The 26626-nt window shown below is 37.7% G+C and overlaps 1 protein-coding gene across 1 annotated transcript in view; it reads right to left on the bottom strand.

Moving 5' to 3' along the window:
- PTGFRN (prostaglandin F2 receptor inhibitor) overlaps positions 1 to 26626 on the bottom strand; it is a 103611-nt gene that overhangs the window by 40350 nt on the left and 36635 nt on the right. The window contains exons 5-6 of the mRNA XM_015824425.1: positions 22332 to 22490; positions 17408 to 17674 (exon numbers count right to left, since the gene is read on the bottom strand). Coding sequence (XP_015679911.1) covers positions 17408 to 17674; positions 22332 to 22490 — 426 coding nt within the window. The remainder of the gene's footprint in view (positions 1 to 17407; positions 17675 to 22331; positions 22491 to 26626) is intronic.

Here is a 26626-nt window from a genome sequence, read left to right as displayed (position 1 = left end):
GATCCATCAAGTTGGTGCTGACCCAGACTTTTTCCAGGATAATCTGTACTAACTTAGTTCTTCAGGCTTTCCAACTGTGTACCCATCAATACTATAATTTCCATCTATCTTGCTACTGATTATGCTTTTTCTCTTTCTTTTAAACATTATTTATTACTTATGTAAATTATTTAATCAGCTTTAACTTAACCAAATAGCTCCACTATTCTTTATCCTATCCTATCCTGAACAAAACTTTAATTACTGTATATATGTATATATATTTATATATCTATTTACTTAAAAGTCAAACAAGAATAAAACATAACACAATTATTAAATCCATATAAAAACAAGAAAAAAGAAAAAAAGCTCATTCTTTCCAAACGCTATAATTATCCTTTAATCTCAACACCTGGGGTATATGTGTGTATTACTTTTAGTTTTTTGATTACTACACATTCCTCAGTTTCAACACAGCTCGAAGATTACTCCAAGATTTGCCCAGTCTCTTCTTCCTATTAGGCCTCTTAGTAGACCTCAGTATCTTAGATCATGGCACTCTTCTGGACCATCTGCGAAGAGAGGAAGAAAATGAAAACTGTTCTCTTTCCCGACTGGCAGTGCCAGGTCAGTAATAGAGAAGTTAAGCCTTGGGTGTTCTGTTGTACTGTGTTAGAGAAATCAGCTTTTTCTCTTGCTCACTGTTCAATATCTACATGAAACCAAGTGAATTGAGAAAGATAATTTATCTTTTAACAAAGGATTATCAGTTTACGGTGCCATCTTGGGCTGAGGAGGACATGTGATCAAAGTTCTTTTACGGTATAGAGTCTAGGAGGAAACTCCCAGCATCTTTAGTTTTAGCTTCTGAAGCAGGTTATTTCCTGGCCCACCTATGGTTTATGGTTTGTTTTGCAAACACTGAGAAAAATATCTCACTGCAAACTCCACTCAGGAAGACTTGCCTGAAGTCAGAGAGCTACCTGATAGTTCTTCCTTTTTAGCATCTGCTGCAAATAATCAAGCTAGAGGGCCTAATAGCAGCTGGAATGTGATGGAAGAAGGTGCATTAACAGTCACTAACCTGAACCGCATGAATGCAGAACTATTCAATTCTATCCTTTTAAAAATAGTGCATTTTGAATGTATATTCTCACCAATGGGTGAGATTAGCAGTAAAATCCAATAATGCATTTTCTGCATTGATTTATTGGAGAATTGCATTTGTGTTGTGATTTTTTTCAGCCATAGACCATACTTGGTCTTTGAATGGAGTACTAGGCACACTATTTGAAGAAACAGCAGCAACGGCCACGATAAAAACCTAAATTTGATTCCAACAACATTTGAGTGTAATTAAGATCAAGTATATGATTATTTTTTAAAATTCCCTTTTGTTTTGTTATTTAATTTTTTTTAGAAATTCTTTAACTATGTACATGCAATTCTTTTTTTTCCTTTTTTTTCTTTCCTTGCATGACTTAACTGATAATAAACAGATTATTTTTTAAAAAATCAAGAGATGTTGGATTACAGCCTTTTCTTTGACTTTTGGACAAAGAAAATGGACTTACTGTTCAGGACCAGAAAGACAAACACATGGCACCCAACAATTCATAGAGTTGATTATTATAGATCAACTATGAATGTCTGTTCTGAACTATGGCATCAATTAACTGAAACATGTATGTCTATAATTATGCATCTTGTATGTTTTTGTTTTACTTTTTTCTCCCTTTTATAATTTTTGGTGGGGTTTTTTTTTTGTATTTAGTTCATTTTTAAAAAGCAGTTCAGGCTCTCTTTGGTCATCCAGACTTCCCTAATTTAGCATTGCTTGGGCAGCATTTTTATTGTGAGGTCTCGCCACAATGAATATGTATTAGATGATGTGTCAGACCTGCTGCAATTTAAACCTCTAAATAGAAATGATCCTTGGCTCCATTCGTTGAGAAAGGTATAGTTTTATAAGAAGTCAAGTGCATAGCCAGACTGAGAATGTCATGCCAAAATCCCAATGTCAATGGTCTGACTAGCAAACCCAATGAAAGGAACCCTTAAGCCAATTAAATCCCAAAAGGTAAAACTTTATTGGATACACCATCTCAGAACTGAAGCAGCAAAACCAGCGCTGGTTTTTCCCGTGTGAAAGCTTGCCTAGTTAAACAATAGATTCCCTTGTCTCCACCTCTCGGGTGTTCACCCATATAATATGTTTGAACAATGGAAAAACATGTGGCATAAAGGATTAAAATTTACATTAAATTATAAACTAAAAGAAAATTTTTACATGATGTACTATTGGTATTTAACACCAGACAAGTTATCACATGCTGCAACCCCGATGAATGCCGGTACCATGAGGCAGCATCAGCCATGACCAAAGGGCAACATCTGAGTGTAAGTGAAGGATGGGTAAATTACAGAGGCCCCTGATAAACCTTGGCAGAAACCTGGGGTGATGTTGAGAATCCGGGAATGCCAGCAGCTTCTCCCTCTATGGACACTACCATCTTGCCTGTGATAACAATGGCTAGCAAGTGCCTGAGGATTGTATTTTGTGAAAAAAATTGTGCATGCACACTTGCAACTGGGCATTACAGACTTCTCTGATGTCTTTTGAGGGAAAGGATCCAGACTGATCTCCACTGGGCCATTGGAAGCCGCCCTCGGGGGTTGTTTGACTTCAGGGATGTCATGTGGTTACGCATCATGACCTGTGCCACAGTTTTTCACAGACCCAGAACATTGAAATAGGATCTGTATCGTCTCTTTTTGAGATTATTCCATTTGTTCCCTGGCATGATTTATAAATGAGAGGAATTATATTGTAGAGTTTTTTTTCCCCTAAAGGAACCACTTTTTATAAGAGTTCCAAATTAGTAGCATTTATTAATCGTACACCCTTGGTTGACAAACATCCAAGTAGAAAACAATTCCCTAATCAAAGAACTACCCAAGACAAAACTACAGCCCCATCAGCACTGGCAGGGTGAGCTGTTGTATGCAAACAGGGAGAAAACCCCACTCCTTTCTAGCAATGAAGAAATTACCAATTGGGGTAAGGAACCAACTGTAAGCAAATAACACCTTCAGAGAGCATCAAGGACTCCACAGCTCAATTTTGAGTTGCATATATTGTCATCTATCATCATTATGCCCAGTCATGACCAGTTGTTAAGTGGCAGACTTAATATTTAGAGTATCTGTTCCTGAGCTATTCAAGGTCAACAGCAAAACAAGCAAAAACCGAAATCAAAGAGGAAAGAGGGGCTCAGATTTACAATATACTATAATGAGATCAGAAAAAAACACAAGTGGAAAGGGAAAAGGAAAGCAAAAAGTTCTAACTTATATGGGACTTCAAGTGACATAAACTATTTATTTATTTACCTAATTAATTATCAAATTTATATAGCTGCCCATCTCACCCAAGGTGACTCTGGGCAGCACACAATAGATTTTTAAAAAAAAGCAAAATCCAACTGAGTTCAATCTTTTATTTGCCACATCTAATGGATAGAATCCTGCCAAACTCGAGCTGTAATCTTCTTACTACTAGATATACCCTGAGAGAATCTACCCTACTCTGCTCTCCCATCCAGCAATCTCTTCAGCCAGATCTCTTTCTGGGAAAACTCTGAATTGTCCAAACTCTCCCCCACTCTCCTTCAGATATACATTCCCATCAGACTCAGTCGTGATCACCTAATCCATTATCAAGGGCTTTTTTGAAAATCAAAAGGGATGGGGCTGAAGTAATTTTGAGAAGAACATCCTGTAGGGAAGGAGCCACAACTGAGAAGGCAGGTGTCCTGCAACCCACCAAATGTAGATCTGTAGCCATCTTGAGGTTCTTTCAAGAGAAATGGGCAACTACAGTATGGTGAAGCAAGAACCATGCTGTAATTTACTCTGTCAAGCACAGACATCTCTCCAATTCTGCTCACCCACTTCTGCACCACTTTTTCAATATAAACTGTGCCTATTTCTCCAGAGATCCCCCGTTTTTCTTCAGTGGTGCTAATTTTTCTATATCATTTTTCTTGTTAGCTTATCTCATGATTCCACCAAATGCATCAATAGGATTTTGTACTTACATTTCTACCAATACTGAAAAATAGATAAAACTCTGGGTAGCATTCATTCAGCCAATCAGTATCTTTGCTTTTCACTTGTGAGATCATAAGAGCGTGGCAGGTACATGAGCTCACAAAGCAGAAGTAAATAAAACTGGATAGTTGGCTGAATGAAAGCTATTCACTCAGAGCTTTTTCTCAGTGAATGCGCAGAGTACACCTCTCCTTAGATTTGGTTTTGTTTTTATTTTAGCTGTATTTACATAGTTTCGGTTTAATTTATTTATAGTATTTGCTTATTTATCTCATTTAATATCATATTTACTCAGTTTAGTTTAGTTTACATACACTGTTTATATTTAATATATTTGTCTGTTTAATTTAGTGTGGGATTAGCTTAGTTTGGTTAAGTACAGTAAATTTCATTTATGATGGACGCATTTCTGTATTATGCAGGGAAACTCCTCTTTGAGGTAAGAGATTCTCTATTTTATTTATTAATTTAATTATCAACACATATGTGAGTCTAGGATTAGTTTAGGATTCAAAGAAATAACATGACAGGTAACATGACATAAATAAAAATAATGAAATAAAACAGGAATCAAAGGAATCTAGGAACAAGCAAAAGTTACTTTAGAATAATTTTTAGAATAACTTTTGAACTTGAACATTTAAAAAATATTGGTACATCTTCTTTCAGGCCCTTTCTTGGTGAATTCTGTTAATATGTTCCATTTAAACATGTCCTCAGGACCCACATCCAGAATGGCTGGGAAACATGACTCTGTGGCCTCGCTTGGGGTGCACAGAAAAGTATGTAGTCATGGGGCTGATTAGGAATCCCTCTTCCTAATTAATTTGTAACATCGCTTGCCTCTTTTAAATTTTATAAATGGTGCTCATCTTTTTAATATTTGGGAGCTGTTAGGCTGACAAGACTGAAAACTGATTTAATAGTATTTTTATACTGCTGACACCATATGAACTCTTGACAATTTACAAACAGCTGCATAAAATCCATACAACTAGTAGGCAGGAGGTCCAGAGTTACCTTATGCTCAAGTAGAGATGGGAGGATCCTAACCTCTGACCATGTTGTTATCAACACTATCTCGGAGGCCCTGTCGATTATTCTTACATTTATATTGTAATAAGAGTGCTATTAAAACATTACTTTAACAGCAGAACAACTAAAGGCAGCTTCAGCTCGCCTTGCAGCTGGCTAGAGGTGAAAGTCAGGTGTTGTCATGAGGACTGTTGCGGTCTTCATGCTATGGTTAGAGCAACATGAGGATGAACTAGTTGATTTATACCTACTGCTCCAAATGAACAAAGAAATAAATAAAATCCCAAGCAAATTCAGTTTTATCTCCTATCTTATCGGGCTGATTTAACTTTACAGAAAACAATCTATTATGGGCTGCTAAGCTGCAGAGGCAGAGGCAGTAAAAAGGAACCCTTTTCACTAATGTATATCCAAGTGGTTTTTGTTGATCTGCTATAATTATTTCCAAGCAGCAACATTTCCAGAAATACATATACATATGTATACATATATATAACCATATTTCAAATATATTTTAATATATTTCCTTCCAGATCACAGTTTTGAGATATCATAAATTCTTTGAAGAATTATACGGATCACATGCAAGATTAATATTGCTTTTTAAAAGCTATTTAGAGCTAGAGGATTAAATTTTTATTCCTTACAGATTTTTACAAATAGAGGGAAGGATAGCAACATAATTATTCTCAGCAGCCTCATTTGTAATCAGCCTGTTTAATTTTACTGCTGAAAATCTAAATTTTTAGATCTGTGTCCGGAGATACAAAGAAGCACAAAGAAAACAGAAGGAGTACATCAATGAACTACTGGCAAAACATCAGGAGGAGCTGGCAGGAAAAAATGCCAGAATCACAGCCGTAATTCATTTTCCTTACAATCCTGTGTTAAACTTCTCTTTCTGTCTGCTTATTTCTATTCTATGACTAATGGATGCTTCTTATAATGTCTATATCTTAGTTGGAAGATGAAAATAAAAAACTGGCCAGCAATATTGCAAGCATTGCTCAGGAAAACAGCAAACTAAAGGAGAAACTTCAGAAAACTGAAGAAAGTGAGTATTTTTTTTAACCCATTTTAATTATTTTCATTTTAAAAATGAAAGTGATTGATTGAAGTTTAACTTCACAAGTATTAATTATTTTGTTATTTTTTTGGTCAGGGCTTGCCCAGCTGACTACAGATGACACAGAATCCATAGAAGAGAGGAATCAGCAACAGCAGCTGGAAGAAATGGAGGGGGAAGTCGAAGAGATATGCTTCGAGGTAGACCTATCCAGAAGGGGCATTGTCTTACCTAAACGCCTTTTCTCAGCATGATGATGGAGAATCCACGGATGGGGTTTCCTTCATCTTCCTGCCCAATAGACTAAGTCTGACAAGTTGCCATGCCTCCTGCTGGGCTAGTCTAACCCAGTTCCGACGAACGCGAAGCAGCATATGATAGTCCAACGCGTTGGTTCCTCCTACTCGACATAGGATCTGATGGACACTAAAGGGGTGGGTGTGGATTCTCCATCATCATGCTGAGAAAAGGCATTCAGGTAAGACAATGCCCTTTCTCCAGCATGAGGATGGAGAATCTACGGATGGGACATACCAAAGCTGCCCTGTCCCTATGGGAGGGAAACAGTCAGGGTCTGCATCCCGCTTGACACTACTTGTTGTAACACCCTCCAAATGAGGCATCCACGGAGGCAAACTTGTCTATTTTGTAGTGCCTTATAAATGGGGTGGGTGAAGCCCAAGTCGCCACCTTACAGATCTCGCAAATGGACGCTTGCGTTGCCAAGCCGCTGATGTTGCAGCACTGCGGGTGGAATGAGCAGTGATACGGCTAGGGACTGACAAGGAGTGGGATTGGTATGCCTTGCAATGCAAGCCTTGATCCACCTGCCTATGGTTGATGACGAAACCTTCTGTCCCATGGAAGAGGGTTGAAAGGAGATAAATAGTGCCTCTGACTTGCGAAAGGCAGAAATTCTCTTGATGTACTGTCGTAGAGCCCTACGCACATCTATAGTGTGCCACTGACGTTCGGAGTCGTGAGACGGCCGAGGGCAAAAGTCCAGTAGTATTACTTCTTGCGACCTGTGGAACAAGGTGTTTACCTTGGGAACAAACGATGGATCTAACCGAAGGACCACCCTGTCATTGTGAAAAATGCATAGGTCCTCTCTGACAGAGAGCGCTGCCAGTTCCGATATGCGCCTGGCTGATGTGACGGCTACTAGAAAGGCTACCTTCATGGACAAGAGCCGCAAATTACAGGTCTTAATGGGCTCGAACCGTGGTGTGGTAAGAGCCTGTAAGACCCGTGACAGGTCCCAAGAGGGATATCTATGGACCAGAGGTGGTTTTGTGTTGGTCACTCCCTTGATGGAGCGCACCATTGGGTGATAGGCTAAAGAGGATGAATTGTCGCATGACAGTACCGTTGACAGAGCTGCCACTTGTCTCCTAATGGTATTCGGCGATAAGCCTTTGTCGAGCCCCTCCAGCAAATATTCCAGGATTCTAGGGATGGTGATGGACGAAAGATCCAATTGATTCCTGGTACACCAGAGACAAAAGTTCTGCCAAGTGGAGTCATAGATTCTGTTTGTAGAGGGACATCTGGATGCCTGAATCATCGTAACCACTTTTGTCGAGTAGACTCCTGGGTCAGAAATCACCGCTCAAGTGCTAGGCGGTTAACTGGAGCCACTGGGGATCTGGATGTTGCAGGACTCCCTGGCTGAGGGCAAAATGACCTGGAGAGATCCTCCACGGAGGAGAGATGGAAAGGCTCACAAGGTCGTCAAACCACAGTCGTCTTGGCCAGTGCGGAGCAACCAGTATGACATCTGCCCTTTCCTGCAGTAGTTTGTGAATGACTGCCGGAAGCAGAGGGAGAGGGGGAAAGGCGTATAGCAGGTCCCTGGGCTGTGGGCTATGGAGGGCGTCCACTCTCTCCGCCCCTGGAGACGTAAAACGGGATAAGAACCTCGGGAGCTGGGAATTCGCCAGAGATGTGAACAAGTCCAGTATCGGGTGACCGAACTTCTCCGCTATCTCCTTGAATAGTTCAGAATGCAGGCGCCATCAGAGTGGTCCACCGTTGACCTGCTTAAAGCGTCCGCTTGCCTGTTTGTCTCTCCCGAGATGTGTTCCCCCCTGCCGGTTCACATGGGCTTTGGCCTCTACATTGTCCATAAGGACTAGGACGTGCTGTCCCCTCACCTCGTGTTTGAAGTGACGTAAGGTGAGGTGTATGGCTCTGAGCTCCAACCAGTTTATGTTGTGCTTCAGGTCCGGCCAGGACCACCAACCCTGAGCCAACTGAGATTGGAGATGAGCCCCCCCAGCCGAAGAGACTGGCATCAGTAGTCAAAGTGAGCCGCGTTGGCTCCTTGAAAAAGGAGCCTCTGGCTACCACTTGGGAGGCCCACCAGCGAAGAGATTTCAGTGTTTGAGGTGGGACCCTGACTTTCTCGTTGGAGGAGCTGCTGCCTCACCTCTGAAAAGGGAGTAAGAACCATTGTAGACCCCTGGAGTGCAACCTGCCCATGGTACTATAGAAATGCAAGAGACCATCTTCCCTAGCAATTGGGAAAGGATGGCCAGAGAAATGACACGGTCCCTTTGGATCTGACGTACTAGGGTCTGGATACTGTCCTGGCCTCCTGTGACAAATAGACCATGCAGTACCTCGTATCTATGACCGCTCCCAAATGGGAGTGGAGTGGAGCTATCTGGCTCTTTAGGAAGTTTACAGAGAACCCGTGGCCCTGAAGGACTTCGATGGATAGGGTCAAGTCTGACTGGGCTGCCTGACTGACCATCAAAGAGGACAGCTGAAGGGCACCTCTGAGGTAAAGGGAAGCCAGAGAGAGGAGACCAGGATTCGAGGTTGCCAGTGTCCACAGACCCCCCTGGATTATTTAAGCTTCTCTTACTTCCCCCTTTCTCTCTGGAATTTCAGCTAAAAAAATTGCTTTTGAGTGCCCCAGTGACTAGATTGGCTGCCGTGCGGCTCTCAAAATGGTGGCTGCTGTCAGCGCGGCAAGCCGAAAATGCTTCAAAGCTTCGGGCTGAAGCCCAGTTGGTCTGCGGCCGGCTAGGGAACTCCCCGTAAAGTCCGCCGGTCTGTTGTGCTGCGGACGGCTGGGCAGCTTCAAGGAAGCCGGAGCTCAGTCCAATAGCTGAGCTCAGTCAGCGCAGCAAACAAATCAATGCTGCAAATGGCCTGGGGCAGCTGTCTGAAAGGAAAAAGAGTTTTTTTGGGAAAGGTCTTTTAGAGGCTTGTGAAGAATTCACAAGGAGCGCTGTGATAAGCTGAAGAAAGTGAGTATTTTTTTAACCCATTTTAATTATTTTCATTTTAAAAATGAAAGTGATTGATTGAAGTTTAACTTCACAAGTATTAATTATTTTTTTATTTTTTTGGCCAGGGCTTGCCCAGCTGACTACAGATGACACAGAATCCATAGAAGAGAGGAATCAGCAACAGCAGTTGGAAGAAATGGAGGGGGAAGTCGAAGAGATATGCTTCGAGGTGGACCTATCCAGAACATTAAACCAACATAGACAAAAATGAGATGCCACGTTTATTGGACAAACATGAAATAATCACACTGAGAGGCTGTTGTTTCATAGGAGTCAGGCATTAAAATAAAATAACAAAAAAAATTCTCTCTGATTTTTTCCAGCTTTTCTTTTGCTGAGATTTCAAATTCTGAAAAAAAAAAAATCTATACCAGGGACGCTTCGACACTACATCTGAAGAAAAGCTTTGGAATATAATTTTCCAGAAATACCTTCTTTTCTTTCCTCAAAACAAATATGAAAGCTCCTTCTATGATCAAAGCCTTGATGAAGCGAAAGGAGCTTGTGTGGGTAAATGAAATTGTGTTGAAGCCATAGTAACCTTGGGGGGAAGTGATCATGCAATATTGGAATTCAACATTATGGAAGCACAAGCAATAGAACACAAGCAAACTAGAGTCTTGGACTTCAAGAGAGCTAATTTCAATTGATTCATAGTGATCAATCTGGATTTATAACTGGAAAATATATGAAATATAATGTAAGACAAATTGTCAATTTAATTGAGTATTTGGATAAGAATAACCAGATCCCTGCGGCTTTCATATTGTTAGGTGCTGAAAAAGCATTTGATCAATTAGATTGGGGGTTCTTACTACGAGTTGTAGAGAAAATGAATTTTGGGGAAAATTTTTTGTTTGCTCTTAAGTCTATTTATCATCAACAATCAGCACAGATCACAGTTAATGGAGGTTTAACAGATGCATTTAAAATTGAAAAGGGTACAAGACAAGGATGTCCGTTATCTCCATTGTTATTTGTGTTAACAATGGAGATTTTATTAATTAAAATTCGTGAATCACCTATAATAAAAGGAATAAAAGTGAATAAGAATGACTATAGGTTAAGAGCTTTTGCTGATGATCTGGTGCTGACATTAACTCAGCCAATAGACTCGGTGACTGACTTGCTAGAAATCATTGCTCAATATGGGAAAGTTTCTGGTTTTAAGGTAAATAATAAAAAGACCAAAATACTATCGAAAAACGTGTCTATGAAGGATAAAGATGACTTAGTTAAATTGACAGGTGTTATCCTGTTATCTTGGTGTTATCCCAAGTGGATCTATATACAGAATTTGTTGATTTTGAATGTGATTGGATTCCCTTTCTAACACAGGCTTGTATGAAAAGCTTATGGCTTCCACTATAAATAAAAGCTTCCTCCTGCTTACATATAAGCTACTTTATGTTCAAATACAACTCACCAGACCCACTTACAAGTGCACCTCAGCTGAGAAAGGAAGCTCTGTATTGCTTTCCATGGCTTTTCAACTTGCATCTTACTTCGCAGCTTATTCTCTCCTCATCTGGACCATATGGCTGAGGCAGCAAAACACGAATTGAAAGCACTGATTAATATAACAGATAACTTTCCCCAGAGCTCTAGGGCACAGGTCAGCAACCCATGGCTCTGAAGCCGCATGTAGCTGTTTGAGCCTTCTGCTGCGGCTCCCAGTCCTCCTCTGACATTTGCAGAGAGAAAGACAGAGACAGAGAGAGGCACTTGCGCTTCTCTTCTCTCTCTCTCTCTCTTTCTCTTTCTCTCTCTCTCTCTCTCTCTCTCTCTCTCTCTCTCTCTCTCTCTCTCTCTCTCTCTCTGTGTGTGTAAAAAAGAGAGTGGCCTCACGCTGTTCTCCAACAAGCTGACAAGCTTATTGGGCGGGGTTCCTGCCTTTGCTGCATCTCCGCAGGAAGCAGGAAGTAGCAGAAAGCAGCAGCTCTCTCGCTCTCGCTCTCGCTCTCGCTCTCTCTCTCTCATACTCATACACACACACACACACACACACACACACACACACTCACACTGAGTGGGGGAAGAGGACTGGCAGACCAAGGGCAGGAGAGAGCCAGTCCAATAAGAATGTGTGTCAGCTTGTCGGAGAACAGCGTGAAGCCAGCTTGCCAGGTGAGCAGAAGATCAGAGAGAGGGAGAGAGGGGGAGAGAGGAAAGAGAGAGAGAGAGGGAGAGGAGAAAGAGAGGGAGAGGGAGAGGAAAGAGAGAGATAGGCAAAGAGAAAAAGAGAGGGGGGAGAGAGGGGGAGGGAGGGAGAGAGGGAGGGAGAGGGAGAGAGAACTCATGTACAGCAGCTTCTATTTCTTTTTAATTAAACTCTTCGATCAAGCCCCCCCTCTGGGGTGTGTGTGCGCGCACACAGGTTTTACGGTTCCCAGTGTTTTTTCTGTGGGAAATGGGTCCAAGTGGCTCTTTGAGTATTTAAGGTTGCCGACCTCTGGTATAGATGAAGAGACACAAGTTTAGGCTAGGTTCTAGCAAGATAGATCATCTGTTGATTGAGAAGCCCCTGAATTTCAGATTAAGCCCTCTTAATTCTAAATAACCTTGCTCTCAATAAACAGTATGAAAATGATATGGAGCTTTTAATGGATTTGATGGAAGAAGAGATTGAACCTATGGCCAAAAGCTTTTGCATAGCCTAGTGGGTTACCAGTGCAGCATTTCCTGAATAAGAAGCTTTACTGATATCCAGTGATGATCTTTTCATGTCTCATTTAGATTTCTGTAACGTGCTCTACATCAAGCTGCAGAATTCTGATAACTGCATGGGTTTTAGTAATCTTCTGGGAGCAGGTCCAGATGCTAGTTACAGTACATTACATGTAAAGTTCTACATAACTTAGGTCCTTAGATTTTCTTGTGTCTTTCTTGTCCCCAATGCTTTTTTTGCCTCACAAAGATTTCTGAGGAATTCAAAAGCTTGCAAATTGTGATTTTGGTCATCATTTCACAGTCATTCTGAATACAATCAGGCAGATATCCCCATACAATGTCTCAGAAATTCAACTACCATTGCTAATGTGTTTAAAAGCCTGCACTGAAGCATAAAATCAGATAAGTGTCAAAATTAGTTCATTCAAGATGCAAATCTTCAGATTAAATGGGAATAGTTTAGTCAAGATTTGCATTTTAACTAGCTGCCTTTAAGTCTTTTTAAACATTAAGATCCACTCTCTCAGTTACTTCAGGATTCTCAATGTATTCTCTGAAAGCACAGATAATGTAACTGGTTCAGATTAAACTGCCTGTAATCACTTTACAACATGACATATTGAGGAATTGCTACTGAAACATGCAAGTTTATAAAAGATATTAAGATTCGTGATCAAATAACTAAGGGAAAGGAGAGGAGAACCCTAAAACCAATAAGTACTATGACATAACTTTGAATTTAAGAATTAACTTCATTATCTCTTTTTGGGCACTCTGCACCTTTCTCACTTTGTAGAACCTGTGGGTACAACATGTTGTCCTTTTCTAGCGATACCACCCATCTTCAAATATTTAACTCCCTGGATATAAAAAGTGTTACATGTTCTTAGAGATGAAAAAACTCACTGAGTTCGGGTCTCTCCCATTGTCTCACAAACTTTGAGGTTTTATATTACCATCTATACTATAAGTGTACAGTGATTTCTACAGTGAAATATTCTAGCAAACACCTGAAATTTAACAATTTTAAATTATATATGGAAATCATCCAGCATTTGAATTTCTAGGCTTCAGAAATAAAACTACTATCACTGGTGTACATGAATAAGGAGATAAGAGAAGATGGCAATGCAGGTCAGATAGATATTTAGACAGTGAATCAAAATTGGGGTCTGTGGCACAAATATTAGAAGAATTATAACAGGGAAGGCAAACTTCAGATTATTAATTCCACTCCTGCAATTCAGGGAAATTCCTTTAAATTCAGGGAGTTCCAGGGTATTCCAATTTAATTATTTTAGTATATTTCATCAATTGAAAAAACATGTATATCACTGTGTTAAACGGTATTTTGTTAATTGCAGTAAAAGAGTAGTACAGGTAGTCCTCAATTAACAATTGTTCATTCAGTGACCATTTAAAATTACAACAGCAGTGAACGAAAGGACTTACTGACCAGTGCCCAATTTTACAGCTGTTGGATTTATAGTCATGTGATTGTGATTTAGATTCTTGACAAAAAAAGCACTTTCTTTGTACAAAGCTTCAAAAGAAACAGCTCCTTGAAATTGCATTACAAAACAATTATGTCTCCATTTTAAAGCCTTAAGGAACATACAGTTGGCTTGAGTCTATACTGGAAATTATCCCTGATTTGTCCACCAGAGCTTGAATCATACAAGATGGACTAGACAAGAGTCTTCCAACATGAGTTGTGGGGAAACGTCACCTAATCCATTTGCCCATTCAAGAAAAGCAGTAGTGTATACTTGTTTTGGATTTTCCCAAGAATTCTCCAGTTAATAACAAGTTGAGAGAGGCTAATTCAGGGAAATCCCAGATCCTTTCATGCAGTATGCCTTCTCCCCACCATCTCTTTTCATGCCACTGGACTCGTGCCACCTATGTTGAGGCCAATGACAAAAAATAACTGAAAGATGGTCATTTTCTATGGAAAGCAGGGTTCCTCCCTACTGTAATTTTTCTGTTGGAGAATCTCTAAGGCACATACAAAGAGAGGAAAAAAAGAATTTATATGTGCAAGTGTCTATAAATATTTTGTTTTATGGTGGATTATTTGTTATGTGCACTTGGACATATGAACACGCTGCAGTACTTTAAGCACGTGTCTTGAATTACTATGTAACACTCGGCTGCTGCTTCAGAACAATGTACATCCAAAAATAATTTGTGATGCACAGCTTTATCCTAATCTTCTATTTTTGTGTAATGGTAATTACTAAAAACCGGAAACGTAGCTATAAACTGTAGTTTTTCTTTTCCTTTCTAAACTTTATTGTGCTCTAAATATCAACTGCTCTGACCTCTTATTAAACACTATTTGTTATTCTCTCAAAATAAACTGTAGGAGCAATAATAATGCAGCCCTTGCCTCGGGCTTACTCTTAAGATGTGATACACAATCCAAAGTGATATGATTGGAGAAAATAAAAGGGCATGTTTTACTGAGGGACTGCATTTCAAAATTGGGACAACCTATTCTTCTGAAAGCTGAGAGGTAAAAGTCCTTACTCAAAGAGTGACAAACTGGGACATATGGATGGCTGTCTGTGCCACAGAAACATAACAGAATCCAGTATGAAAGCTCCAATTTTTATGAACCATTGTTAGCCAGGCATTAAATAGGGTTTTACTACTAGTTACTGAGCTATCTCCGCCCATCCTTGTTCAAAAAACAAAGGCAGATGGAAAGTATATCAGGACACACTTGGAGAATTAGTGATGATTTTCAGAAGACTGCAGTTTGTCAACAAAACTGTTTAATAAATACCCCTAAAGGTAGAAATTATAGATAACTTTATACATACGGAGACTGGATGGAACTGAAATTCCTGGACTTAGATATGTTTTTCTGTATGTCTTTTTAAAAGACTCTGATTAGTTGGTTCTGGTCAATATCAAAGTACAGTAGACTGTTAAACAGCTGAAATCAGCCATGGTGTTCTAGAATGCTACATTATCAATATTCATGATTTATTACAGAAAAAACTCCCTTCCACAAAGGGAGCCTTAGCATCTTCCACTGCTAAAAACCAAGTAACATATGATAAAGATGTTTCTAACTATGGAAGGCTATCTATTCCTCATGAGGAACTATGAATGAAGCTCTTCCAGCACACATATGATTGACTCCCAAAAAAGAAAAACATCAATAAAGAAGTGAATGAAGACTAGAAAGTATGCAGAGCTCAATGAAAGAACCATAAGATAGGAGCCAAGAATTTGTTGTACTTTTTTGGTTATTAGGTTATTATTTTTATTTCATCTTAGAAGAACACAAATTGGGACATCTAGCAACTTTGGAAGATACACCCAATTCCTCAAAACTATTTCTGTTATCAGTTAATGAAAAAATAGCACTTAAGTTCATTTACGTACACGTGAAACCTGAATATACATGGAATGGCTGATATTCAACTTCTGAAATTAGACCCTTTCCACATCATCACTGTTTTCACTCTCCAAGTCTCCAGAAGTATTTTCAAACTGACACAGAGATTCAAACTAGCACTGATATCAAAATACTTGGAATAAGGAGCAAAGAATTTCAATCGCTGCTCCAGTTTCTAGTTTAAAAAAGTTCCTCACCCTCAATCTATAGAAGAGATGTACATTGCTAGCATTATATATGCTCTGTTGTTTGATTCCATGAGAACTCAGCTATTGAACTGCAAACTGATCAAACTTTATTCTCTGCTAAGGAAATATACTAAGTTAATCAAAGCCAGATGCCTTGAAGTGAGATGAATCAGAAATTCTCTCCAGTGAGAAAATTCAGCAACCTAAGTTCCAACTTGTCAAAAAACATTGCAAAAGACAATACTAATTTCTCTGACTACACCACAGATGACAATAAAATAAATCTGCTCAGCTCATTAACACTTCCGACACATTAGAGGGGAGGAATGGTGAATGACGGCATCTCTGCAAAAGTGGAGTCAAGAATTGCAGCAAAGAACAAGGAACTGGTGGGATCAGGGAGCTCTACAATATTTTCAAATCAATACATGTAGAACAGGGGTGTCAAACTGCCAGCCTGTGGGCCAGATACATCAGGCAAAAACTGTGCCCACCCCATTGCCGGCAATGGGGAAAAAGTCACGATACATCACGACACGTCACATGACGTTGCGAGTTTGACACCCATGATGTAGAAGTATCCATCATGAATAAAGAAATATCCACATCTTCTTTTTAGTTGCTGACTAACCAAATGCATTAGAATGTCAGCTGCCTTAAAATGGATTGTTTAATTTAGTGTCAACTCTCTTAAAGTCTTGCCCTTAAGTTATTTGCATAGATTACAGAGAGCAATCAGCGACTACTGAATAAAAATATTCTTATTTTTTTATGAGAAGATTGTACCTAATCTGAAATAAAAAATGGCTTGTAAGTTGTATATTCAATAAGATACTCATAGATAACAAGACTACCTGGAAAACATGACCACTTTTTTTCAGTTAACTCAGTTAACATTTTATCAGACCAGCTGAAAGAAGACCAATCACATAACAGGCTAAGTTATAATTTTAGTGCTAGGCAAAGGAGTTTTATTTCTCACATCTTTTCAAGAGTCTGCAACAAAATTAAATTTATTTTAGCTCTTTAATTTAAACCTTCACTTTCAGATTTTTCTCTTTAAATAATCAAATTTAATGTTTTAAAAGTTGAAGGCCTAATATTTGTATTAGTCTTTTGACGCAAAACAATTGAGAGTCTTGAGACATTTCAAAGAATTATAACTGAATACATTATAATTTTTTAACTGTTATCAACACTATTTTGTCGATGTTTAAAAAGCTACAAAACTTCATCCTATGCATTCAGTCTGCTGAATGAATCATGCCTTTTGATATTTAAAAAGAACATGCTTTTATTGTCTTGTCCCATTCTTTGTAACACAAAGGACACAAGAATTACTTCAAGGCCACTATGTCCTCTGGGGTACACATTCTCCTTAGATTTACTTCAGGCTGCTTCTTGGCAAGATGTTTAAAGAAATAAGGCTTGTAGTACATATATCTCTTCTCCTAATAAATGTATCTTAACCTTACACTGGTAGCTATTTATTATTCTTATTAAAGGTCACCCTACTGCTCATTTGTACATTTGGCTATTCTGCTTTCTACATTTCAAAGTTGGCTGTGGGGAATGCATGTACAACTTATTAAAAACCTTTATAGATATATATATAAAGTCAGAATTGCAGAAATCCTACCTTGTGTAGACCATAAAATGCTTACAGGCGTAGAAGCCACATCCTTGATCTTTATCCAGCTGTTGTTGCGCTGTCTGCTCCATGAAGAAATTACACAATAATATTCTCCTCTGTCGGTTTCAGAAGTCCATTGGATTCGTAAACGGAAGGTGTCTACCTTTGGTTTAGAGAAAATAATTTCCCCATTCTGAGCACGTTGTTTGCTTTTCCCCCCAAGTACCAGTGTCCAGTCTGCATCCATAGTGGCCAGAAGTTCATATTCTACCANTAGGGGTCTGGAGAACAACACGCCTGACTTTGTCTGTTGCTTTCGCCTCCGTCTGAACTGGGCATGTGCGGCCAGGCAGGAGGCGTGGCCATCGCAGACTTAGTCTTATTGGGTACAAGGGACTTCAGGAAACCCAATCAAGTGGATTATCCATCATCATGCTGAGAAATGGCGTTCAGGTAAGACCAACGCCCCTTTCTAGGCTTCAGAAATAAAACTACTATCACTGGTGTACATGAATAAGGAGATAAGAGAAGATGGCAATGCAGGTCAGATAGATATTTAGACAGTGAATCAAAATTGGGGTCTGTGGCACAAATATTAGAAGAATTATAACAGGGAAGGCAAACTTCAGATTATTAATTCCACTCCTGCAATTCAGGGAAATTCCTTTAAATTCAGGGTGTTCCAGGGTATTCCAATTTAATTATTTTAGTATATTTCATCAATTGAAAAAATATGTATATCACTGTGTTAAACGGTACTTTTGTTAATTGCAGTAAAAGAGTAGTACAGGTAGTCCTCAATTAACAATTGTTCATTCAGTGACCATTTAAAATTACAACATAAGTGAACGAAAGGACTTACTGACCAGTGCCCAAATTTACAGCTGTTGGAGTACCTCATAGTCATGTGATTGTGATTTAGATTCTTGACAAAAAAAGCACTTTCTTTGTACAAAGCTTCAAAAGAAACAGCTCCTTGAAATTGCATTACAAAACAATTATGTCTCCATTTTAAAGCCTTAAAGGAAGCAACATACAGTTGGCTTGAGTCTATACTGGAAACTATCCCTGATTTTGTCCACCAGAGCTTGAATCATACAAGATGGACTAGACAAGAGTCTTCCAACATGAGTTGTGGGGAAACGTCACCTAATCCATTTGCTCATTCAAGAAAAGCAGTAGTGTATATTTGTTTTGGATTTTCCCAAGAATTCTCCAGTTAATAACAAGTTGAGAGAGGCTAATTCAGGGAAATCCCAGATCCTTTCATGCAGTATGCCTTCTCCCCACCATCTCTTTTCATGCCACTGGACTCGTGCCACCATGTTGAGGCCAATGACAAAAAATAACTGAAAGATGGTCATTTTCTATGGAAAGCAGGGTTCCTCCCTACTGTAATTTTTCTGTTGGAGAATCTCTAAGGCACATACAAAGAGAGGAAAAAAAGAATTTATATGTGCAAGTGTCTATAAATATTTTGTTTTATGGTGGATTATTTGTTATGTGCACTTGGACATATGAACACGCTGCAGTACTTTAAGCACGTGTCTTGAATTACTATGTAACACTCAGCTGCTGCTTCAGAACAACGAACATCCAAAAATAATTTGTGATGCACAGCTTTATCCTAATCTTCTATTTTTGTGTAATGGTAATTACTAAAAACCGGAAACGTAGCTATAAACTGTAGTTTTTCTTTTCCTTTCTAAACTTTATTGTGCTCTAAATATCAACTGCTCTGACCTCTTATTAAACACTATTTGTTATTCTCTCAAAATAAACTGTAGGAGCAATAATAATGCAGCCCTTGCCTCAGGCTTACTCTTAAGATGTTATACACAATCCAAAGTGATATGATTGGAGAAAATAAAAGGGCATGTTTTACTGAGGGATTGCATTTCAAAATTGGGACAACCTATTCTTCTGAAAGCTGAGAGGTAAAAGTCCTTACTCAAAGAGTGATGTGACAAACTGGGACATATGGATGGCTGTCTGTGCCACAGAAACATAACAGAATCCAGTATGAAAGCTCCAATTTTTATGAACCATTGTTAGCCAGGCATTAAATAGGGTTTTACTACTAGTTACTGAGCTATCTCCGCCCATCCTTGTTCAAAAAACAAAGGCAGATGGAAAGTATATCAGGACACACTTGGAGAATTAGTAATGATTTTCAGAAGACTGCAATTTGTCAACAAAACTGTTTAATAAATACCCCTAAAGGTAGAAATTATAGATAACTTTATACATACGGAGACTGGATGGAACTGAAATTCCTGGACTTAGATATGTTTTTCTGTATGTCTTTTTAAAAGACTCTGATTAGTTGGTTCTGGTCAATATCAAAGTACAGTAGACTGTTAAACAGCTGAAATCAGCCATGGTGTTCTAGAATGCTACATTATCAATATTCATGATTTATTACAGAAAAAACTCCCTTCCACAAAGGGAGCCTTAACATCTTCCACTGCTAAAAACCAAGTAACATACGATAAAGATGTTTCTAACTATGAAAGGCTATCTATTCCTCATGAGGAACTATGAATGAAGCTCTTCCAGCACACATATGACTGGCTCCCAAAATAGAAAAACATCAATAAAGAAGTGAATGAAGACTAGAAAGTATGCAGAGCTCAATGAAAGGACCATAAGATAGGAGCCAAGAATTTGTTGTACTTTTTTGGTTATTAGGTTATTATTTTTATTTCATCTTAGAAGAACACAAATTGGGACATCTAGCAACTTTGGAAGATACACCCAATTCCTCAAAACTATTTCTGTTATCAGTTAATGAAAAAATAGCACTTAAGTTCATTTACGTACATGTGAAACCTGAATATACATGGAATGGCTGATATTCAACTTCTGAAATTAGACCCTTTCCACATCATCACTGTTTTCATTCTCCAAGTCTCCAGAAGTACTTTCAAACTGACACAGAGATTCTCACTAGCACTGATATCAAAATACTTGGAATAAGGAGCAAAGAATTTCAATCGCTGCTCTAGTTTCTAGTTTAAAAAAGTTCCTCACCCTCAATCTATAGAAGAGATGTACATTGCTAGCATTATATATGCTCTGTTGTTTGATTCCATGAGAACTCAGCTATTGAACTGCAAACTGATCAAACTTTATTCTCTGCTAAGGAAATATACTAAGTTAATCAAAGCCAGATGCCTTGAAGTGAGATGAATCAGAAATTCTCTCCAGTGAGAAAATTCAGCAACCTAAGTTCCAAGTTGTCAAAAAACATTGCAAAAGACAATACTAATTTCTCTGACTACACCACAGATGACAATAAAATAAATTTGCTCAGCTCATTAACACTTCCGACACATTAGAGGGGAGGAATGGTGAATGACGGCATCTCTGCAAAAGTGGAGTCAAGAATTGCAGCAAAGAACAAGGAACTGGTGGGATCAGGGAGCTCTACAATATTTTCAAATCAATACATGTAGAACAGGGGTGTCAAACTGCCAGCCTGCGGGCCAGATACATCAGGTAAAAACTGTGCCCACCCCATTGCCTGCAATGGGGGAAAAGTCACGATACGTCACGACACGTCACGTGACGGTGCGAGTTTGACACCCATGATGTAGAAGTATCCATCATGAATAAAGAAATATTCACATCTTCTTTTTAGTTGCTGACTAACCAAATGCATTAGAATGTCAGCTGCTTAAAATGGATTGTTTAATTTAGTATCAACTCTCTTAAAGTCTTGCCCTTAAGTTATTTGCATAGATTACAGAGAGCAATCAGAGACTACTGAATAAAAATACTTATTTTTTATGAGAAGATTGTACCTAATCTGAAATAAAAAATGGCTTGTAAGTTGTATATTCAATAAGATACTCGTAGATGACAAGACTACCTGGAAAACATGACACTTTTTTTTCAGTTAACTCAGTTAACATTTTATCAGACCAGCTGAAAGAAGACCAATCACATAACGGGCTAAGTTATAATTTTAGTGCTAGGCAAAGGAGTTTTATTTCTCACATCTTTTCAAGAGTCTGCAACAAAATTAAATTTATTTTAGCTCTTGAATTTAAACCTTCACTTTCAGATTTTTCACTTTAAATAATCAAATTTAATGTTTTAAAAGTTGAAGGCCTAATATCTGTATTAGTCTTTTGAAGCAAAACAATTGAGAGTCTTGAGACATTTCAAAGAATTACAACTGAATACATTATAATTTTTTTAACTGTTATCAACACTATTTTGTCGATGTTTAAAAAGCTACAAAACTTCATCCTATGCATTCAGCCTGCTGAATGAATCATGCCTTTTGATATTTAAAAAGAACATGCTTTTATTGTCTTGTCCCATTCTTTGTAACACAAAGGACACAAGAATTACTTCAAGGCCACTATGTCCTCTGGGGTACACATTCTCCTTAGATTTACTTCAGGCTGCTTCTTGGCAAGATGTTTAAAGAAATAAGGCTTGTAGTACATATATCTCTTCTCCTAATAAATGTATCTTAACCTTACACTGGTAGCTATTTATTATTCTTATTAAAGGTCGCCCTACTGCTCATTTGTACATTTGGCTATTCTGCTTTCTACATTTCAAAGTTGGCTGTGGGGAAATGCATGTACAACTTATTAAAAACCTTTATAGATATATATATATAAAGTCAGAATTGCAGAAATCCTACCTTGTGTAGACCATAAAATGCTTACAGGCGTAGAAGCCACATCCTTGATCTTTATCCAGCTGTTGTTTGCGACAGACGAGGTACTTCTTTAATGTGTTATTATAAGAGGAGACAGCCAAAGTCTTCAGGTAACCTAAGCATTTGCCTTCCACAGATGGAAACCAAATCTCTTTTATTAAAGGGGTAAGACTCGTGCAACAAACGAAAAGGGGGGTTCATGGTCACAGGTCAGACGTAGGTATCACCGGTCTTCAAGTATAAGATGGTCTTCATCACTGCGTGTGGGCATCCTATAGTACCAGGACACAGTGAAATAAACATTTGTCTCGGCATTCTGTACCTCCATGATCCTACATTCAAGCTCTGTGGGATCCTCAGCAAACAGCGGTGTTTTAGAAGCATTCAAAAATACGTAGTAATTTGGTTCTATGTAGGTTTTGGAAAACAGAAAGAAAGTCAAAGTAACAATTAAAAGTATGAAACAGAACCAATCCCGAATATAGATTATATTTTCACATACATCATGATTTTAAATTGCAAAGCTTCTTTAGTATTTTACCAGTCATGGCAAGGAATGTGGATTGTCCTATCAGCTAATTATATCTACTTCTTCATGGCATTACAGCTAGTCCTTGACTTATGACCACAATTGAGCCCAAAATTTCTGTTAAGACATTTGTTAAGTGAGTTTTGCCCCATTTTACCCTTCTTGCCACAGTTGTTAAGTGAATCACTGTAGTTGATAAGTTAGTAATTCGGTTGTTAAGTGAATCTGGCTTCCCCATTGACTTTGCTTGTCAAAAGGTTGTAAAAGGTGATCACATGACCTTGGGACAAAGCAACAGTCATAAGTATGAACCAGTTGCCAAGCATCTGAATTTTGATCTCATGATCATGAGGATACTACAAAGGTTGTAACTGCGAAAAATAGCCATAAGTCATTTTTTCAGTATCATAATTTTGAACAGTCACTAAATGAATTATTGTAAGTCGAAGACTATCTGTATTTGCTAGGAAAATAACAAAAGGCAGATTGTGTAGTATAATTTTGTTAAACTGGTAAAATAATCACACACAAATACATAGAGCATCATTTTATGTTGGTCAAGAGAAGATAAAAATAAAACGTTTTTATTAAGCCACTTGTGTATACATTTTTAGTTTTCAATTAATTAAAGAATAGTGATGAAGTTTGTTACAGAAGTTTAAGTCTTGAACACTATGTCATAAACCCTCAACTGACTCAATAAAGATATTGATTCAATATATGCAAAGACTTTTCCTAAAATTCAAAGCATTCTGAACTTCACATTTCAAACTGAGAAACCTGTTTTCCTGTGCATTTTATGATATATGTAAGGCAAGAAATCAACATTTTGGATGATTATACCCAAATATACCAGATTATTTTTTTGCACAGTTTTAATTGTTGCTGTTTACTTTCAATGCCCTATTAACAGGGGAAAATATCAACCAAACAAATAAATGTTAGACAGTCACACACTTTGACTTATTCTTGATGCTAAATAGCTCTGAAGTAACATCAAGTTGCACTAAGTGAATCTAACAACTTTTAAAGTTGAAGTAAATCTGATATCATGATCGTATGTAATTTTGATTTTCTCCTACTCTTAGAAGATATATTCAGATATTAAAGTGGATAAATATATATGTGGCTCTCGTATAAATCACTAAAGTTCTTGCAGACAATGCTAGAGTTTACTAAACCGGATAGTTTGCAACATGGAAACATGAACAACTGTTTTCTACTCTGATAAGAATGAGAATAAAGTTATAGGGAAATGAAGTTTTAGCCAACTCCACAAATATTTGCAAAGTCTGTAGAAGTGGATTGCTAGGTAAAATTTTGACTTTGAGAATAGTGTTCCAGCTATGCTCTTGACACTGAGTCTCTAACTGAGGATTTAGAAGGAAGGAATAAAAGCTTGCTGGATTAAGCCTCATTCCTGCACTCTGTCAACTGTCAAAGAACAGCCTTACTGACAGTTCAATGAATTAATACCCTGCCAAGCTCTCTGACTTCTATCAAGGAAGAGCAGGAGGCTGCTGATGAAATTTGGATACAATTTATGTATCTCTGATGATGAGAATTCTTCTCCCACTTTACTCCCCCAGGCAATACAAGGTCATTAAAAATAGCTTTATCCTTTACCTTCACCTAACCCAAGTAATAATTGTAGTATAAAGAAGCAGAAATTCCCACTGGCTATAGACAACTTTTCAAAAACAGAATAGAAGTCTCCTGTTTAAGCCAACTTGAGAGTAAGGAGACTACAAGATGATATCTGAAAGGGAACTATACTGGAAAATAGTTGTACTTCTTTAAATCTGCCTAGCATGCAGACAATTGGATTAGCCAGCAGAGAACATGAATTTACATTCTTCATATTACAACCTCTAGGTACTCTTATACTTAGTGGTGAAGTATGTATGCCTTATGTATGAGAAAAGAGGCACAAGCTTATTCTCTTATCTCCAGGTAAATAAAAAAAGGAGGAAAATTAGGTCATTTTCATTTCTGGATCTTTTTCAAATTTATAATTTTAATTTCAAGGTCCAGGTGAATCACAAAATACACAGTAATTCTGGGAAGCTAACAATTAAAAAAGTTATAAGAAAACAACATATATTAAAGAAATAAAAAAGGCAGAAATAAAAACCAAGTTTTAAATAACTGATAGTTCTTTATTTTTGTTTTACTAATCTTAAACCTAATATATACAATATAATACATTATTGTGCCAGTTTATTTTGCCATTTTTATTTGCATCTTGCCTGCCTTTTAGGAGCGGGAAATAACATATCTAATACTCCATCTATATAACACCCCATCAACCAATTTTCCCACATGCTTAAAAAACCTGTGTCTCAACTCACTCTTAGCCCAAAATCTTAATCATTGCAACATAATGATGGTAATATTAGATGCAAAGCTATTCCTAGAAGGAAGAAACAGCATACAAACCCTAGATGAGTTCATAACATGCCATGCTAAATCAGAATCAACAATATTACAATTTAGCATCCCAAAATCTCAGTGAACTTAAACAAGATATTCTTGCAAGTAAGTGCAATCAGTTACACAAATACTACTGGACTACACTTAAGGTAACTTGGGCATTAAATAAAACAACTACTCCAGCTTTGCCCTTTTACTGTTTCAAAACCTATCCAGAATTATTGGGATTCTAAGTGAAAAATAAAACATGAAGAAACTTGATTTTTTAATTATTCTAGAAAAGATCCCGGTATATCAAGAAAAACTTTATTTAACCACATGGATCTTCACGAATATGTGCTTTAATTTTCTGTAATGCTTATGCTTAAATGTTAAATGTTAATTTTTTTAGTATATTTGCAGACACGTATCTCAGCAGCTTAAGGGTCCAGTTCAGAAAGTAGAATAAAAATTATCAAAAACACAATATTTATATAGTTACAGAAAAATACTGAAATTAGAAAACTTTGTCTAAAGAAATCTGATATTCACCCAGTTCTCTTTTTATATTGTGTGATATCATTTTGCATTTCTGTTTCATCAAATATAGAAACAGATCTCAAGAATTATTTGAATTCAAATGTTGCCGTTTCATTCCAAGATGAAAACTTTAATTGAAGCATAAATTTGAAAAATAATATCTGCCTCTTCTTACAGTTTCATTATCCAAAGATAAAATAACAAATAAGCAAGTTAGAAGGAAAGTGTCAAGACAAACAACTGACTGTATCAGTTGAGATCTGATCTGTGAAACTCTGAAAATGTAATTTAGATGTTTGTAAGTTCTGCTTTCTATATCATAGCAATACTTAAATGATCATTTACTGAACATGAACTGATAGAAAAATTTAGTAGTTTAAAACATTACAATTGATTATTTTGAGATCTCCCATCTAACATTTCGAAACTGAAATCTCTAAGAAGTTTTCAAGTTCAAAATATAAAACAATAAAAATACAACAAAACCCATAATTCCTCATAACGTTCATTTAAAAAATCAATACCAAATTAAAATAGACATAATCAATCAGATGCAAGCAAAGCAAAGGTACTTATCTTCAAATATTTGTTAAAACATTCATGATTTTGATATGAACAACTTTTGATATGAACAACCGCCCTGAGTCCCGTAAGGGAGATAGGGCGGTGTACAAATCTAAATAAACAAACAAACAAACAAACTTTTCTCAATCTAAACCTTAGGGGGGGGAAATGTCACCACTGAATGGCCTCTTTTTTAAATTCTGAAATGAACACAGAAAAAGAAATTACCATTATTGTATCATAATGGTTGGCCAGCTAAAGCCTTCAAATGTTTAATTCCCATTAAATCAAATAATAACCGTCATAATTGTCCACAGAAGTTACAACTGCACAAAAGTGTCCACATAATCATCAGCAGCTCAGCTTAATTCAAAAGCCTGTTTACCTTAATAACCAATTACTCACCCAATGTCACCACTTCCACAGTGACTGGTACGGATATCTTCTCTGCTACCTTGTGCCAGCTGCCATTGTGTTGTGGCACCCACAGAGCTGCTTG

This window comes from Protobothrops mucrosquamatus, unplaced genomic scaffold (genome assembly GCF_001527695.2).
Source record: "Protobothrops mucrosquamatus isolate PMUCROS unplaced genomic scaffold, P.Mucros_1.0 scaffold2230, whole genome shotgun sequence".
In the NCBI taxonomy this organism is placed as follows: Eukaryota; Metazoa; Chordata; class Lepidosauria; order Squamata; family Viperidae; genus Protobothrops; species Protobothrops mucrosquamatus.
Note: the sequence above shows the minus strand (reverse complement) of the source record. Positions and strands in the feature narration are given on the sequence as shown.